We start from the raw sequence: 19,116 nt of genomic DNA, 5'->3' as shown, positions 1-19,116 counted from the left end.
GAAAATTATTGCCTTTAATTATTTTCATTCATTAGCCTAATGAAAGAATGCTGGTCTTGCAAAGGCTTAGTTACCGCATTTTGCATTTATAGTATTAGCATTTTCCATTCCTTGGGCTCTTCTTGTTTACCACTTCTCCATCACAAAGCAAGAGACAGTGCAGCAGTTGCTTCTTAGAATACATTACAAAGTGAAAGTTTGTTTTGCCTCAGTGTGATATTTTTGGCTTTCCTTTTTTTTACCTCAAAATGCAGAGAGAAAGAAAGAAGCAGAGTGAGGGAGACAGCTGGTCTCCTGCTGCATGCTTTTTATTTCCATTAAAAATTCAGTCACTGTAAAGCGGTTTCTTGAACTGACACAAAAAGAGACATCACCACAATTCACACACAAGCTCAGAGGGAAAGCGCTAGGTTTTCTTTGACTGCCTTTATGTCCAAAAAAAACTGAGAAGAGTTTTTGTTTCCTCAGACATGGGGAATTACCAGCTCCACACATGGATGGTACATCCAGGATCATTCAGCTAACTGCATATATACACATAGCAGTGAAATTCTCATTTGAGGCCATTAACGCTTTCAAAAGCAGCACTGGTTTAGTTACCTACTTTCAGGCTTGTTTATTCTCTCTTTTACAGAGTCCATAGGGTGTAGATAACTATTACAAAGCCCTATTACAAAATGAGAAAACAAAGTAAATCCACTGGAGATCTTGGTGACAAATCCATTTAAAAAATAAGAAACACTAAAACCTGGAGATTCAAACTGCACTGGCTTTATTTCTCTCTAAAATAGTATAACATAGCTGAATGACTGTAAACGAGATACAGCCTTGAATGCCAGTTCAGGAGTCAAAAATGTAAGTATTCTTAAAACCAGGATCTCAAGTCATATAACTACTGTGGACGTGTGGGGATAGAAGCAATTGTCCAGGCAGAGATAATGTTATTTGAAAGCATTCTGGCAAATCACAGAACAACTGATTATTATATGTCTCTGTAATTATATCTGGACCAATTCTGACCTGTGTATTCTAGGAATACACATTTCTGTATTCTTTATTGACTCTTGAGATATTTTTCAAGGAAGCATCCTACTGCAATTACATTTTTAATTGAAAAGAGTTGTCCTTCACTGTATTAACAATATGCCTTAGTTTACTTAAGATGTGGACAAGATTTGTACTTTTTTCAAAGGTGTGTTGTGTTTCAAATCACATTTGAAGTAGCATGCAAAATGAACAAAAAACCAACAGCTGAACACCTTCTACAGAACATCTTCTGTGGCAATTTACTCAGACAGGACTCTGAGCTCGGGCCACTGAGCTCCCACAGCAGAAGTAGTCTGCTAGCACTGTTTTCTGATTTCTAACTAAACTCTGAAAGGAAAGTGCACACACGACTATGAAAACACACATTTTTCATATATATCCGATTATATATAGCAACAAAAACAACATTTGGTGGGAAAACGCAATTAGTTTTACCAACAACTACTCAATCAGGCAAAGAAGTCAACTGATAATCTTCGTAGCTTCCCGCATTATTTCCAAGCCAGGTTTTAGTTATTTCCTGAAAGATATGTTGACTGCTGAAGCCAAAATCTCCTTCAGAGCTTTAGAAGTCTGAGAGCTTCTGCTGGGGTTTTGTGGGTTTTTTTGTCATAATTGAAAATGGTATTACTTAGAAAAAAGGATGGCACTCTTGACCAGTAAAAACACAATACAAAGCAGTTTAGAAGCAATGTCCTTGTTGTTTTGAATTTTATCATATAAAATCAAGAAGCCTCTGGAAGTTAGTCCCTTAACTTCTGCACTCTCCTTCTAGATCTAAGGTGCTGGCAGAGAGCAGCAACTCGGCATGGTCAGGAAATACATTGAATGGCTGAGGTCAAGTGTAACTGAGTCAACACGGAATCAGGCTGAGTAATAAACTGTTACTGAACGAGGCACTGAAGAAGAATGACTATTCTTCTAAAACCAAGGAAAGCAGGGAAGGATTAATCTCTTTTCTGTTGATGCAGTCACCAACAATCCCTCAATGTCTGAACATTGACAAGAAACTGGCTCCTGGACAAAGCAGAGAGCTCCAGTTGAATCCATGCAGGATGAAACATTGATAGGAAAGGTTTTAGAGAATAAAGAGATGCTGCTCCCACTTCCCACTGGCATACTATCTTTTTCTGTCAAATCGATGGAAAGACTACATGATATCACCTTCCAAAAATAACACCTTTCATCTCCCATTTACTATGAAACTTGGCCTTTCTCTCCCAGACAACACCTAGTGCAAAAATCTGCAAATATCTTCCTCCAGATTCAGTCACTCTAATCCTCCTTTCCTGCACCAATGTTTCAGACTATTCACAGGCTTGAAGACATCTGACCCAAGTTCAAGACCCCATTTGGCTCCTGGTCTTCTTATTAACTTCTAAAAAATTGATGGATAAGTGATGATAAAGTTCACATCAACCATGCTGCCAGCTACATTTCTTTTGAACTGAAAAGAGCACAAAGCTCTGGATAAACCAAAGGGATCCTGGGGCAGAAGCATTCTCAGCCAACTGGCTTTGGCAATGGAATAATGGACTGTTTCTGAAAAATGCTGTAAAACCTTGACAGTTTGGAGAGTTTTTCCTCTGTAAGAATTCCACTTTCACTCACATGCCCTCTTCTGACCAGTTCAAAATCTAAACACAGCAATTTTCCTACCTTACATATGACTTCTCCTTAGAAAGAGAGCACCTTCCCATAGAAGGTTTCATTTTTTCCCTGCAGTGACTAAAAAGCAGCATAGGTATATGCTGCTCCCTTGTAGAGGTCTGCTGCAAAACCTCATTCTTACTATTTGCCCCACAGCTGAGCATAGCACAGAGCTTTTGAAAAAGACAAGTTCAAGTAAGCACTCCCTGTCCTAAAGAACTGAAGACTTCAGGCTATATAAGCAAAATCTTTCTGTACAAGTGCCAGCAAGGTGAGAGGAGAGGCAAACAACTTCTTTCTTCCTGATGCTTCCCACACATTGACTGGTTGTGTTTCTATTTGTGCTCATCTTTACTTTGCTGACTCAAACACTGATGCTTCAAAAATGTAAAACAGCACTGGGTAGAAAAAAGCTAAGTGGACACATTAACTGAATAGCACAACAAGTCTTCAGCTCTCCCTCCATCTCTAGTTTGTCACTGCCATCGACATGGTAGAATGTGCAGAGCTTAACACACTCCAGATTCCAGTCAACTAAAATAGCAATATTGTGACCTGAGTGTCATAGGGAAATATTTCCAAGGTACACTGTTAAGGGTGATCTGTACAGCCTAGGACACTGTGCATCCAAAGGGATGTAGAAATCCATTCAGCCAATCGCTTTTTGCAGTAACAAACATCAAACACCCTGTCTACAACGATGAGCAAAACATTAAAACAGTTGTATTACTCCTTTCAGGCAGAGTCATTAGGGGGAAAATTTCCTTGCAAGACTCATCTGAAACAGTGTTGACATGAAACACTGCAGGAGTTACTGAGAAAACATGAGCCATGATGCCATCAGCCCATAAACATCCCCCATGTTACAGCCCTCATGACTAGAACAAACAGCACCATCTTGTTAGCTCTCTCAGTGCCTTGCCTCCACAGGCTGGATGAAGAGCATCAAGGGAAAGATTAGGCAAGGCACAGATGAAGTGAGTGGGAAGAAGAAAGCACGCTGAAGCATCACCTTATTGCTCTGTTCCTTCAATTACCCACTCAATAACTGTGCAGTACAGGCTAGGGTTTCTGGCAGGAAAAATCTCGTCTGGAATAAACTCCAGAGAGATGCCACAGCTCCTGAAACTGTAGATGAGCTCTGGAGGCTCCAAAGAGAACAACCTTGTTGTCTACCCTCACCAAAACTCAAGGCAAACCCTATAAAGTCCTCATCTGAGTACCGAAATTTGCAGTGTAGCTGCTCACTGCAGTGAGAAAAGGAGAGTGCAACTAAAAAAAGGTACAGTGCACCAAGCTATCTAACTCTTCTCCTTCCTTCTTTTTGGAAGCTGTATTCTCAGCAGAATGATGCACGCAAACCTACTCTGAGACAAAAACGCAAAGGAAAGACAATGCTAATACAACTATGCACTGATAGCAGAAAAAAGCAGGGAAGAAAAGAGGAATCCATAATTTAGGAAACAGCTGCATAATGCAGCTTGAAAACAACATAATAAAAAGAGATGGGAGAAAGAAAGGCAAAACAGCACTTAAAATTCACATTACTTTTTCACACAAAATCTGTCGCTATTATGTACCATCATAAAAATCAAGTCCCCAAGCAAAGAGCAAAACCAAAGCGTTACTGAATTCAAGCATGTATAAATACATAAAACAAGAATACAAAGTCTCCCCAAAAACATTTAAACCTTTTAAGTATAGATAAAACCCCCACATATTTTGTCTATGAAAGGCTGCAGTAGTATAGTAAACATTCATAGGCCCCTTAGCACAAGTAAGCAGAAATCATTAATTTTAATAGCAAGCTTGCCACAAAGGTTTGAAATGCTTCTAAAACCAGCCCAAAATATTAAAGACAGTTAAGCTGTGGTAGGTTTTGTTTATCTGTTTGTTTTATTTACCAAACAGATTTATCTTGAAAGACAACTGAACTTGCCTTCCCCTGCATTTTCTTCTTTTTACACTTTAATGCTGCTGCTCAATTATGCAGCATGCAAAGCAAAAATCTTTATACATGATTTAACCATTGTCTGCAGTCCTTGTGGCTTGAATAAACTGCCTACCTAATTAATGACACTTCAATGCTATAAAAAGCCTCTAGCCATTTTCCCCAGTAATCTGAGTAATTCATCCATCAATGAAAATAAGACTTTCAGTTCTTCGTCAAAGTCTGTATCTTATGGTGCAATTCTGAGCGGCTCTAGTCATTGTAAACATGTATGTGGGGTCATTTGATAGTCTCTACATCCAGAACTGATGGGAGAAAAGATATATCTTTGTATGTTAAAACACAAAAATATAGTTATTCCCCAGCATTTTAAAGGCTCAATTTTAAAGGCTTCCCGGTCAGGGAAGTCCTCCGGGCAGATGGAGCTCGTCAGCCCTGTAAGGCCATCCATCTGAGAGAAGGTCACTCTAAACAAACCTACATCCTGAGGACCTCACTGCCACTGTCCAAGCTCACTCGGCCCCAGCAGATGAACCTTAGGATTAAAGGGTGGGCTCAGCTCAGCGCACACTGTGTCTCACCTAAAAAATCCACTGCGCAGGCTCGAAGGGTAAAGACCTTTCCCAAATCTTCGTTCGCGAAGACTGGCCATACTAAAGGCTCAATTATGTGAACCAGTAAAAATCCTTAATAGGGACAAGAAATATTCTAATAAAGACCAAAATAATTGCTTACACTTTCAAATTGTACAGGTTGTAACCTTTTTCATTTTGTCCTTCCTTCTCTTCATTCATAATAATTAAGGTAAACAGCTACCTTCCCTGTATGGCCCCAGCTGCCTGTTTGTAGCTCCCTTTCATCATTCTGTCAACTCATTAAAAGGTGTCTTCAAGATTTTTTTCCACACAGCTAGATGTCTGAGAATAATTAAACTTGATCAGTGTGACTACCACAATAGCAAGGACTGTCTGAATAAGATATGTGCTACAGCATCTAAATAAAATCAAAGAAGTAGGGTGTACAAACTCCTCATTCCAGAGCTGTAGGCAAAAGTAAACATAGGTGAGATGATGACAGCAGGGCCCAAACAGATACAATATTTTCAAACACTTACAAAGTCCTTAGTTGTAAGCTGTGTTCTGCAAGCTAGGTAAGGCTGCTACCCCTCCTCCCAGCTTAGGAGCTGTTCAGAACAACATTTCTCTGAAAAGTTGGTAGCAAATGCAAGTTCACAGATGAAAATGGGAGGTCCAAAAGCAGACTCTACTAAAGTGGACTTAGATAAATTCCTGTCAGGGACTAAAGTCATACCAAAATCAAGAAGCCTGAGAGACAAGCTTATGAAATACCCAGTGCCACCAGCAATCATTTGACAGCGCTTCTCGTTAATCAGTTCCTACCTCCTGTGAGAACTGTGGCTACCTCATGGCAGCCTCTTGGCACAGCACAGCACTGATACTATTTAGGGACACGTAGGGCACCAATAGCTGTACTAGCATACAGACCCCACCCAGCTACACTGCTGGACCCAGAAATAACAAGCATCCCCTTCTGCAGGCGAGGGGAAGGAGGTGAAGCTTGCCCCTGCCTCCTGCTTGTCACCGAAAAGGATGCTGAAGCGTCTGTTGTTGCCATGGGAATAGAGATGGCGAGCACTGGGAGCAGGAGTACCAGCATAGAAACTGCCTTCCTGCACAGCTACTGCAAGCTACAAGAGTTTTTTTAAAAAACAACGTACAGAGCTCCCACATCCTGCGTTTTGAGACAAAGCTGTTCATCTACTACTGGTCTCATTGTTTGCTTCCAGTGCATTGTAAGACCCTTCAGTGCACAGGGTATCTGTTCCTAACGCAGTGCTGTTTTTCTGTTTCACCAAGAGCATAATTTTGTCTGACTAGAAACAGAAGCGGCTGAATCTTGAGGCCTGTACTTACACGTTCTTAGCACTAATGCATGTTGCATTGCAATGGGGTCACATACAACAGTGTACCCAGCAGGATGCAAATCAAATTAGCTAACTGCTTGTATACCTGTTTTCAAAGAAAACAGGAGGAAAAGTTGACAAAGTTCACACATACCTGTAGTCTGTCACATCCTAGCCACAGCAAATACTGGCCAGTCCCCAGATTTCCACAAATTAAAGCTTTCAGCTGGAAAAGGGAAGGGGGGAGAAATAGAAATAGGCACTCACAGCTGTTGGAAAAGTCTAATAATTTATACTAGCAGAGATGCAAGGAATAAATATGGATTACTAGCACCTCTTGGGATAACCATGAATTAAAATATATTAATTTTCATCACAGCCTTCCTCTATTGGAGAGTGATTTCCTTCTGGTTCCCTTCTCACACACAGAAACAGCAACAGAAACAACCCCAGGGAAGTCCAAGCAGTTACATTACATTGCTATAAGCAAAATGATAATTAGACCTTTCTACAGTTCTTAGTTCTCTGACACTGTGTCTTTTTCCATCATGAAGAGAGATAATTTTTTTAATGGGTAAAATCTGTGAGGAGAGGGACAATGTGTCCCAAAGGCGGCAGAAGTTGATAGATTAAAAAATGTCACTAGGAGCTGAGTAAACACAAAGGAAGGGAGATGAAGCGCTGGAAAGATGTTTCATATAACTTGTGGGCTTAGGAAAAATCCTCAATTACTTACTGACATTGCTTCTATAATTATCAATAAACCCTTTGACTAGACAAAAGTCATGTTTTTCTCACTTAGAAGTCATTCAATCTGCTTAGTATGTACACTCCCTCTTCGCAAAACAAGTGTGGCATGACACCACAGAACTGTCTCAACACAGGGTAGAGCATTTTCTGATATTTCAAATTTACTTTTCATTTAAAATATACTTTCCATCCTTACATGATCCTAGGTGAGCCTTCTCACCAGAAAAATATTCCACATGACTCCTACAGTCTCTTGTAGCCCTTAAAAACAGTGAAAAGAAGGTCTCACTCCTAAGTAATTCTATCCATCCAAGTTTAATCCAAGCATGGCACTCTGCTTGAGAACAGATGACCCAGGCTTGTAAAGTCTTCCTTTTGCATATCCCCAAAAGGCCAGCTGGGTTTTGCCTTGTCCAGATGTCTGCTCTAGCTATAATGTACAGGAGAAAATGCCTAAATAAGCAGGACTACAGACATACAATGAAGTGAGAAAACTAACTTCTAGTCCTCTACAATAAACACGCAGAATCACAATCAAAAGGTCTATGTACTGAATTAGTTGAAAAAGGCCATAGCTCAAAGTCCAGACTCAAGATCTGGGTGTGAACCACAGCAGAAATCTGCTGATGACCTTAATGAGAAGTTCATCTGAGACATACGATGCTGAGAAAAAGCACTGCAGTCATCCATATGACTCACAGTAAGTTTGTCCCCAAAAGACAAGGAGAAATCCTGAAAAAACCAGAGTCACAAGGATACCATTCTCTTCCTAAAAGGAAACGCAGAACAGTTTCATCTAGTATTAATAAAATCAGCCAGTAACTTAATCAGGGCAGAGTACGTAACATATAAGTTAAAAGATACAATCATATCAATTTCAGCAGGACTGTACTTCATCCTGGTCACCTCTATTGCTCTCATTCTATCTCTGTGCTTTCAAAAGACTTGAGAAAGCATTAACTGTGGAGTTTCATCTATGGGTGACATTAGCCACTACCTCACAGGTGCTTTTCTTCAAGCCTGTGTCAACACCAAGGACACAAACCCAGAGGCCACACACACTCTGTCAAACAAGACAACGGTTGGCAATACTGCAGTATCCAATCATTTCTTGCCTCCAGCAGAAGGATGGTGGTAGGAAATTAAGATGGTGATAGGAAATTATCCTCCTCTTGTAGAGCTGCCACAGAGCTGTAGTGAGGAGTGACAGAGATGACAGTCTGCTGGTGCTGAATAGACAGACAGGAGAAAAGGAGATAGCAGAAAAGAGGAGGATGCGTGCAGAAGGGAGTGAAGGAGAAAGTTAAGAGAACTGAAGGGTGAGGTGAACAGACATACTATATTAAGCAATTTTTTATCATGACAATGGAAAATTGATACTGAACAATACAATCCCCTTGGAAATTTAACTTTCAAAGATAATTGTGTTAAACTCATGGGACCCTGGAGTGTCATGTTTTCCAAGAACACATTCAATAGCAACCTTCACGGCACCAGAGCGGTGACAAAAAGAACAATAGGAAAATATAAATTTAAATGTTGACATTTATCTTTCACTCACTCTACTGACGAATAGACTACATTAAGCAATAGGGAAGATGCTGGAGCTATTCTAGACCAGAGTGGTATTTTGTTCTCATTTGCACAGATACAAATCAGGAGAGAAATTAGTTAAAGAAATAAGCTAGTAAGGGTATTCATTTCCATACGCACTTATTTGTGTGTAATAGATGCAATGTCCTTCCCTCTAGTTTGCTATTTTTAGTTTGAACTGAGCATAGTCTCTTGCCTAGTACCTCTGTGATTCATATCTCTTTGTGCCTCCAGAGACAAATATATCTAAATATATTTTAGAAGATCACTTCTTTCCACCAGCTCTGGAGAACAGTAAAAAGATCCATCATCACTTAACATGAAAACCCCTGCAAACCACATAGTTAGGAGAACTGTGCAGAGCAATATCAAGCTTGTGGCTGGTTTGGGTCTCTATTTCAGTGAGTTTGTCAGCAGTATAGTCTATAAGTCAAGCAAGTGATTTTCACATAGCTGAAATTAGCCACTATGTTCGAAAGCATTTATCTGGATGCTAAACAAGTGTTTGTTTCCTGGAATAACCACTTATGGAGCATCCAGATTAGAAAGTACAAACATATTGGCTAAATTGAATTAAAGGCAGTCAGCCACTCCAAATTAAACACTCAAATGAAGATATTTCCAAATACAGCAGCAATAACAGAGCATCACACAAATGGGGTAGCCTCACACTCAAAACACAGGACTGAGAGCTATTAGGTCTACTTCTGCTGCTTGTCTCTTCCTCTTGATCTCAAGTAAATTATTCATTGTTAAGATTTACATTTCCCCAGATTCAAAAAGAGACAGACACACTGGCTTTAAAAAGCAATGTTGCAATAATTAATTCATTATTCTTTGCAGAGCCCTCTAAAATTATTAGATGCTGCTGCAGAAATGCATATTATTAGTGCTATTATATTCTACTAGAAATTCCCAAAATAACTCTATCTTGGATAAATTTATAGTATTCTAAATTTAGTGGTACCTTGAGTCTTGAACCAGCATCTTTTCATGGAGGTGTAAAATGAAAGGAGGAAAACAATCCAGCTGTGACCACAATAGAGTTACTCTTTGCACTATTCTATGCCCATCATTTCTTTCAGCACTGTGTTATACACACATACACAGCCATAACGACAGCAAGCATGTGGAGGGGAAGACAATCCAGTAAGCTCAGTAGTAAATGGCGAGGTGCCATTGTAAATTCTGCAGATGAAACCAGTGGCCCAGCTCAAGCCACGCTATAAATGGTGATGTGTCCAATATCATATAATTCTTTAGAAAATAGTAAAGACGATTTTTTTAAACTGCCTTTTTCAACGTTTAGCAAGATCTGAACTCAATGGTTGGAAAAATGGCCTTCTTTTAAATTATGTTGTTTGCATAATGTTGAGGCATCTCTTCGACACTCAAGTAATTGGGTCCATTCGCTTATATGAAGGCAAAACATAACTATATCTGCAGCTGGAATTGCTTTTGCTGCAAGTGCAGACTGGACAGATCTACACAAAAATGACCAGTCAGACGTTTAATAGTCCAGGCTGTACCTCCGCTCAAATGCATTTTCAAGACAGCTGTACCGACAAATTAAAGGTACAATTACAGATTCCTGTATCAAACAACTGAATAAGACTGTGTGTGAATCAGAGTGAAAAGTGATGATAGGTAACTTGGTACATTATCATATTTGCCTAATGAGAACAACAGGATGAATTACATTTTCTTTATCAGCGGGAGCAGCAATTTCGAGGGAAACTGATCTTACCAAGTGACCATTTTACTTAACAACTTTTTAAAAGGTGTAGTCTATAACATATCAGTGCAACCCAATTGACCCCTCTAAATGCCCCATTCATTACCTGTTGGTCATCTGGAGTCCATATTCCACAGGTGATCTGACTCTCCAAGTTTATTTCTGAAGACCAGTGTCTTTGTCCACTGACTGAACCGACCAGCACAAATCCATCTCTATAGGAGATAAGTGCTTGAGTCCCATCATGGCTCCATGTAAAGTCGCTTACCTTGACATATCAAAGACAAGAAAATAGATATATGGGCCATGTAGGAATATTTTGTTGTTTTAATAAAAGGCAACACTGCACAGAACGAGACAGGGCACCTATTAACCCAGCTGTAGCACTGTCATGCCTATTAGAGAAAGCAACTGTGCTTTTGTGACAATTCTTGCATGTTCTCTTCAACAAAGAAATGTTTCATTTTCTCCTGTGCTTTTTGAAAGGTATAAAGCACCATTGATTGTCCTCTTCATTTTGCCTCTCAGGATGTGATCACTCTCAACTGCAGAGAAAACATGCATACCAACCTGTGCCCCACGATCATTCACAAGCTCCACAGACCATCTGCCTTCGTATTGTATCCAAACAAATATTCCTCCATCTGCATCACAGGTTGCTAATTTCTGGAATGGTTCGTTCCATCTCACCAGCACAACCTTAAAAGATTGCAAACAAATACAGCATTACCAAAACTGCATGTTGTGCTAACAGCTATTTAACAAGAACTGGTTAAACAATACTGCCAAATAAACATCATCGCATTTACATCCTAAAGATGTACAAAATAGCAATTTTCAGCACAGCATTAGGCGTCTCTCAAGAACAGCTGGAATTGTTTTTTCATGGTTGTCAGGAAACACACAATCTCTCATCGTCAGACCTTTTTGGAAGGCACCGCACGCTTCCAATAAAATCATACTGTACACTGGAACGCAGTACTCCATTACAGAAGCAGCAAACAGGAGGCTCTGCACAGACCATCCAACAGTCCTTCAAATTATTCCCCCCACTGTAATCTCAGAGACTGTCAGACTCTACGTCAAATCATCACTTCTTGGTGACTTCAAATGAAGTTGCATGCACCGGTATCAGAGAGTGAATTTAAATACTCCTATTGACTACTCATATTCAAAAAACCCCCCAAAAGTCCCATATTATTAAAAAATAGAAATTTCATAGGAAAGTTGCTTTGGTACTGCATGAAGAAGGAATACAAAACAGCTTTAGGCTCTTCTCTCCACATTAGAGCTATCTGTGCTTTTCTGAAGAATCTAATGAAGTCTAAACCTACCAAATTTCTCTCTCATTTTTAATTAATATCAATTTAACAAATACACTATCTCTTGAGACTTCAGTATAAAACAGAAAAAAGCATGTCATCCCAGTGCTTGAAGCAAAATTAGCAGTAAAACCATTTACCTTCTGCTAGTGACTTTTTCTTAAAAACTTTTTTCCCAAAATTAGTTGTATTTCAAAAATATGTTGATATATATGGGATGCTTACACTCATACACAAGTAAATTCCCCCCCAGCTATTTTACTGAGACACAGTGTATGCAAATGAAGTAAACATATATTAAATACTCAATCAGTAGTGTCATTTTAACTACTTACTAAGCATCCAGCTCTAATGACACTTTTTCATAAAACTATATAGATAATTAATCATCTAAAAGAGACGGGCAAGTTTTCCTGAAATATATTTTGCTGTTTACAGAGAGGGACTGATCTTCCTAAAGATTCCAGCCCTAAGATAAGCTCTAAGTAGAGAGACTCTTTATGCTTCACAACAAAATTAGCAGTTGCTTTCAGAATTAGGATATAAATACACATATATACCTAAAACCTAAACTTGACAGCTGAAGGATGATCTTACACTTATTTAGTGAGTGCTACACTTATTCAGAGGGTCAGAACTTCAGAACATGCCTATCAGGGAAGCTCACCAGCCCAAAGCATCAACCCTTGAACGGTTAAATAACCACAAGAAAAGCATTTCTTTGTTCATATGCAAAAATTATGAGGAGAAGCAAGTATGACAAACTACCTCGCTGTTGTTATGCAGCTTAGAAGAATCCCATTTGAGATTTTGCAGAAAAACACTTGCTTCTACTTGACTATAACCTTGCAGCTGCACTCCAAGTCACCAGTACCATTTCCAGTCAGGCAGATTATACCATGCCCCTAGATGGACTATATCACACACAGCTTTTAAAAATATTCTTTTATTGGAAGGGCAATAAACAAAATATTCCATCATAGTAATGCAAGCAGATGTACTTTGTTGGAGGTTTTGCTCTGTCCCTTCCATCTAAATAAGAATAGCACAGATTCGTCAAAATTTTGTTTTCTTTTTGGTATAAGTCCTATGCAAAGAGCCATAAAATTTCATTCACCCTGAGGCAAAATGCAGCAGTGACATACCTGTACTTGCCAGCAATGCCTAACAGTATTATGAAAGAACTGAAGTAAAACCCAAGGATAACACTGAAAAATTTTCTTTAAAGGCTGGGAGCTGCCAAGGCTAATGATGACTATTAATGAGCAGAGGGTACTTACCATTGCTAAAAAACCAGACCTTTAAATGCTTAGGCACTGCTCACATTGGATATTTCATAGATCATACAGAATGAATTGCAAGACAAAATTTAGGAACAAAAAGAAAACTAATTGTTCGACTAACATGGATTTTTTAGATAACGCCATTGAAATTTTTAGCTAACACCTTAAAATCGCCAGACAAAACAGGGTAAAGATTTGAGAAGCGCATACATTTTTACAGATTAGACATACCAGTTGACCAGTAATATGAATTACGGGCAAAGTGACAACAATTACTTTGTTGCAGTTTGTTTCTTTTCTATTTTAAGTAGGAATTTTGTTAAAACTTGAAAATTTTTATTCAAATTCTGTACACCCTGTCTTTTGTTTAGACTTGACAAAACGTTCAAGGTACGTCTGAATGTAAACAAGATTAGCTATAGCCTCCCTCTACTGCAATTAGATACAAATTAGTAACTTCCAAAATAAACTTACTGTTTTATAAGCAGAAAGGTGAGAAAATGATTTTATATGCCTTCTGATAACAGTCTCACAAGGAAGCAAATTTGTAATTTGAAAATTCAAGTCCTTCAAACACAGAGCAAATGCTACCATTCTATGAGGTCATTTTAAAGATGCTGCCATAATTTACATTTAATATCTGACTACAGGTGCTGAGTCCACAACTGCTTTGAGTATTTCCAGTTTCATTTTAGACACTTAGCATACTGAAGAAGAGATAAAGAAAGGAAGGATTGCCTTTTGGCTTTTACATTGGCTAAAATGTAAAGCATATGAAAACATGTCCCATTCATAGCACACTTAAATAAAGCATAAGTTGGAATTACCGCTCTGCAAAGAGGAATTTTATTGCTAATCCATAAATGCAAAGATACCATTACTTTCACTAACAGCTTCAACTCACAGAGGACCCATTTTTACTTCTGCCTTTATGGTCTCTGCTTCCTACTTAACATCTTCACACAGGTACTGAAGGACTGAACAGTTATATCTTGTATTCAAAGGAGTAAGAATGCTGGTGCACAAAAGTAAGTTGTCTGTGGACAATCTGTGGTCCACACAGCCTTCTTATATTGTCTAATTATTTTTATTTTTGTTTGTTGCTCGGCTATGGGGTTTTTTAAATTCTACAAGAATTGCAAATTGTGTTCATTCTACTGTTGGAAAAAATGTACCACAGATGTTAATCGGTTTCTAAACTGCTTTCTCATACAGGATATGATCTCCTATGAATAAAACTTCAAGGAATTCCTGGCCTAATACATTAAGTACAATATGAAGGCCAACATAATGCCCTCAAAAAGGATGCTTTCCAGCAAGTTCAATGGGCTTTTGAGTCAAAGTCTTATGTTTTCTTTGAGCTCCTTTGTATACAAGAAATCGTGGTGAACAATTTGTTTCACAAGTGCAGCATTCAGGATCTTCAATATCTCTGTTTTAATTGCCAACTTGATTTCCAGAAATTAAATTTAATTAATCCTAAAAGTGTTAGAAACAATACCCAAGAACTAATGGCATACTTTAATGTTGCTAACAATATTACTATCTATTAAGATTTTAGACCAGAAATTTTGAGTAACTGCAATTTTTGGAGTAGCAAATATGTGATTTATAGTAAACATGCTAACCTTTTCCTAACCTGTAGTCAGGTTTGGTAACCTAAATTTGTTACATGCTATTGAAACTTTTATTAATTTTTTTCACATTTTCTAACACAATACAAACCTGCTAAAATCTAACGCATTCTGAGAGCTCTTGTTATTCCTAATTTCATTACAGTTTTTGAAAGAGATGACAGAAAATATGATACCAATCAATCTTCCAAGAGCAGAAGTCCTTAATCTAGAATACCATATAACAGTCATTACTGAAATCTTACTTATGTACATACAGTACATAAGTGCTACAAAGGCAAGGGACAAACATCTACAAAAAAATAAAATGGGTAAGTAACTAGGGTAATTAGTTCCTAGAGTTCCTTACCAAATTTAGATAGATTTTATTACAGATACACTGTAGTGAGTCACAGTGACTCATTTATTCAAATCTCTGATCCTCCATCCATTTTACTGGGGAATGAGCATATGCTCTAAAGATAGAGGTCTTCTCCAGCATTCATTTTCACACACACTACGGAGATGTGCTTGCAGATGGACTATTGCAGCAATAGAGCAGAGAATACTCGGTGCCAATATTTGACTACAGCACAGTTTGCTACACCTGGAGGGCCACATTCCTTTATGTGGCAGGAGCATTTCTGAAATGACAAGTAAAGTAGATATCTTTACAGGGTGCACAGGATGTGATGCATTATAACTCCACTGAGCATATGGAATTGCTGGCCTTTCCCCCAAATAAATCATACTACATTTCCAGTGCTATTGAAGGTGCTGAAATAATTCCACGTTCCAAGCAGCAACAGCAGAAGGCCTAACTGTTCCTAGGTCAGAGTAATAAAGGAGATTAGTCTATTGCCTACACTAGCAGAGTACAGAACTCAGCCCATCTAAAGGCATCTTTCAATCCTGTGCTTTTAGGAAAGTACTTAAGCTTTTAAAGGAACATATATGGGTTGAAAGAAAGCATTGACAAAAGGAACTCGACAATCTACCTAGAATCACTGAGCATCACCTATTTGCTCTATCAAGCAGTCCTATTATGCAATTCCCTAGTGAGTACATTGACCTTCACTCGTGGTTACAGGTACAGAAAAATGTGTGCATATAGTACATGCAACATACTGGTACATATTATGGTTTATTAACAGCCACATGGAGCTGAAGAAATGTTTAAGTATATTTATCAAAGAAAAAGGATGAGTGCACAGTGGGGAACAGAAATGAAACACAGAAGTACAAGAACCAGAGAAAGCAATAGCCACTTTTACATGCTACTACAGTTTGGTCTCTCTCTCCATCATACAGAGATATACAGATATATGTATATACATATATAATGTGTATACACATTACATAAATATAATACGGGTATGTGCATTAATACACATCCCTACTAAATCCTTGAAGGAACCTGTGACAACCTTGCACATTTGTTAGTTAACTAATTGAAGTTAGTTAACTGAAGTGGATTTTTATAACTAGAATATAATTTGAAAGTTACAACAGGTGCCCAGAATAAGCAGTAGGGTTGTAGTTAATGAGCTGTTCCTTCTCATTATACTTTATTTATAACCAATATTTGGTTATAAATGGTTCTGTATATGTTTAGTTCAGCAAAATGTTTAACTGTCTTAAATATTAGTATAAAGGTTATCTAAGTTCTCTCTCTCCTAATTTCTCATGCTGCAAACAGACTGTTTGCAATTGTTCTTACTTTCACCTTCACTTACGAACTTCATTTCTTGCCATGACAACGTCAAGATAATTCTCTCCATTCAAACTAATTCAATCACGCAAAGAGCATCACATAAATATTTTTCCTCCTAATAATCCTAGACAAAAAAAGAAGCAGATGTGGTAGACAGTTAGTTGGCATCACCCATCTTTCCTATCCTCCTTGTCTTATATTGCATGCTCTAATGATACACTCCCTATCTCTCCCACAACTGCAGAGCTTTGACTTTTTGTTTCCAGTGACATTACACCTGGGTGGAAGTGCTTCGTTTGCATATGGAGCTGTCACTTTCCAAGGGATGATACCCATCATGGAATTATTACTCCTGCTATTAATAACAAACATTGTGCTGCAGCTAAAGAATGGTAAATTTATAATAGTGTTTACAATTCTTGAGAAAAATTGCCAATTCATAATAGGGGCTGCAGGTTACACAGTGGGTAAATGAATAGCAAATGAGTTCTGGGAGACAGAAAACACCATCCCAAATTTTTTGTTTCTTTAGCCTAAATAATGAAAAAATGAGCTCTCCTCTAGAAGGACTGGAGTAGCCTCCAGATATCTCAGGGACGGATGTAATTTAATACCCCTTACCCCTGCCACAGGAGAAGCTGTGGTCTGCAGTGATGTGCACTGAGGGCACAGCAGCTGCTCACAGCCCCTGGGGATTCAGCTGCTGCCACCCACAGAGCTGCCCATTGCCACTCGTACATTAGAGGTTTGACACTTTATCCCAGGATCCTACATTTTCATTGAAAAAAAGTGTATTACTCTGCCAGCTGCTGTCATCTTGCTCATTCTGCTCTTTGAAAAGGAGTTTCAATTTTTGCAAATAATATTTAAATAAATATAACAACATTCTTGTATTGTAAAAATAAAGAAATACAAAAAACCCCCCAACATTCAAGGACCAAATTTGAACAGCTTTTTTTTTTTTTTAAAACTGACAATCTGATTTCATGGTATAACATTATCAATAAGCTAAGCTTGTCAGCTGGGGACCTAACCTTGCACTAACTGAAATCAGAGGTAAGGCTGGACCAGCAATAAGGTGCTGACCATAATGAAGATAAAAGGTCCAGGCCCAACTCTGTGCCTTCTTCTGACCACAGAACTCTCTGTGGCCTTCATATGAAAACTGACTCCAAAGCAAATACATCCCTAACTCAGAAACCTCAGGTAAGGCTCTGAAGCTAAGTACCGTGTAGGCATACATCAGAAGCTCCATGCCATTTTGTTGAATACCTGCTCTAATTTTTTCCCCTTTATCTTTGGCATTTGTTCTCATAATGCTCAGAGCACACACCAGGCTGACAAAGACTCAGATCACCTGTGCAGCTGCAGAAAGAGAAATGGCCAGGCAGGAGCAATGCCGTTCACCAGCAATAACCCTCTGAGTAAGCACAGACGAGGTAACCATTCACCCAGCACTCATTCACTCTATCTGTGAGCGGCTGGTACCCCCCGCAAGTAATAGTGTGGTTGCTCACCCACTGGGAAGAATGTTGATGCTCCCCAGCAAGTTTTGTTTATTTGCTTTACAGATGAATGCCACTCATGCCGATTTTTAAAACCTATCCTGGGGTTGGCATCCAACGCACCACATATACCCATTTTTGAAAGGTATCATGTGCTTGGCATCCAACCCCAGTGGAAGACAGTCTGAGCTTTAAAAGCTTGAGGCAATGATTTTGGCAAAAAGGCAATAGCAACAAAAATTTGTTTTGATAGCTACTTCGAAGAAGGAATGCCTCTAATGTAAGATGTTGTCTTAAAAATACCTAGACTGTCAATATCTCACTGAATACATTTAGATGCCTTTGTATTAAACTGCCAAGATGAGGACTTGGAAAGGCTCTAAAGCTTTACAAATCTCCTTACATTCCTTAAATCATATACTTCATTTTAAGAAATACACCCTCAAACTCTATTATTAGTCCCAAGGATTTGCCACGTAACCATTTTATATGTTCACAGAACATAAAATGTGCTGTCTTATCACTTACTTTAGAAGAGGAAAGCATCCCCAAGGCCACTCACAGGTACCAGACAAGAAGTATAATGCTCCTATAAATGAAGTGGCTCCCAGAGCCAGTTCCAAAGGAATTACTCTTTTCACTTGGAACTCACCATGTTTAATTGTGGCTTCAAAGAATCACAGTTGTGGGAGACATTAAAAAAAACAACCCACAAACAAACAAACAAAAAAACAAACAAAACCCCAAAAGAACAACAACAACAAAACAACCAAAAAAACCAAAACACAAGCACCGCCAGAAATTAGCTTATCCAAACTATATCCAATAAATATGTTTGGGCACCAGAAGGTTTGACAGGTCACTTGTCAGAATGGAAAGTTGCATGTGAGAAAGAGAAATAACAGTTGATATGAATCTAACATGGATGACAATATGTTGGTATCTGGCTATCAGTTCTCATTTGAGTAAGTTTGTTAACTATTCTTTCAAGGGCTATTAGAGCAAATAGTTGGTTATAACCCAAAGTAA

General features: G+C 38.5%; 1 protein-coding gene across 9 annotated transcripts in view; it reads right to left on the bottom strand.

The window, feature by feature from the left end:
- The window catches only part of TULP4 (TUB like protein 4), a 157,763-nt gene that overhangs the window by 46,148 nt on the left and 92,499 nt on the right, over positions 1-19,116 (bottom strand). For 7 of the 9 annotated variants that reach the window (XM_032682487.1, XM_032682484.1, XM_032682485.1 and 4 more), the window contains 2 exons: positions 11,221-11,349; positions 10,757-10,918 (listed from right to left, as the gene is read on the bottom strand). In XM_032682487.1, coding sequence (XP_032538378.1) covers positions 10,757-10,918; positions 11,221-11,349 — 291 coding nt within the window. Of the gene's footprint in view, positions 1-10,756; positions 10,919-11,220; positions 11,350-12,740; positions 12,746-15,238; positions 15,317-19,116 lie in introns of those variants that run through there. The other 2 variants (XM_032682489.1, XM_032682492.1) reach the window with 2 other exon arrangements.

Source organism: Chiroxiphia lanceolata, chromosome 3, assembly GCF_009829145.1.
Source record: "Chiroxiphia lanceolata isolate bChiLan1 chromosome 3, bChiLan1.pri, whole genome shotgun sequence".
Classification (NCBI taxonomy): domain Eukaryota; kingdom Metazoa; phylum Chordata; class Aves; order Passeriformes; family Pipridae; genus Chiroxiphia; species Chiroxiphia lanceolata.
The sequence above is the reverse complement of the archived record's forward strand: the minus strand, read 5'-3'. Positions and strand labels throughout refer to the sequence as shown.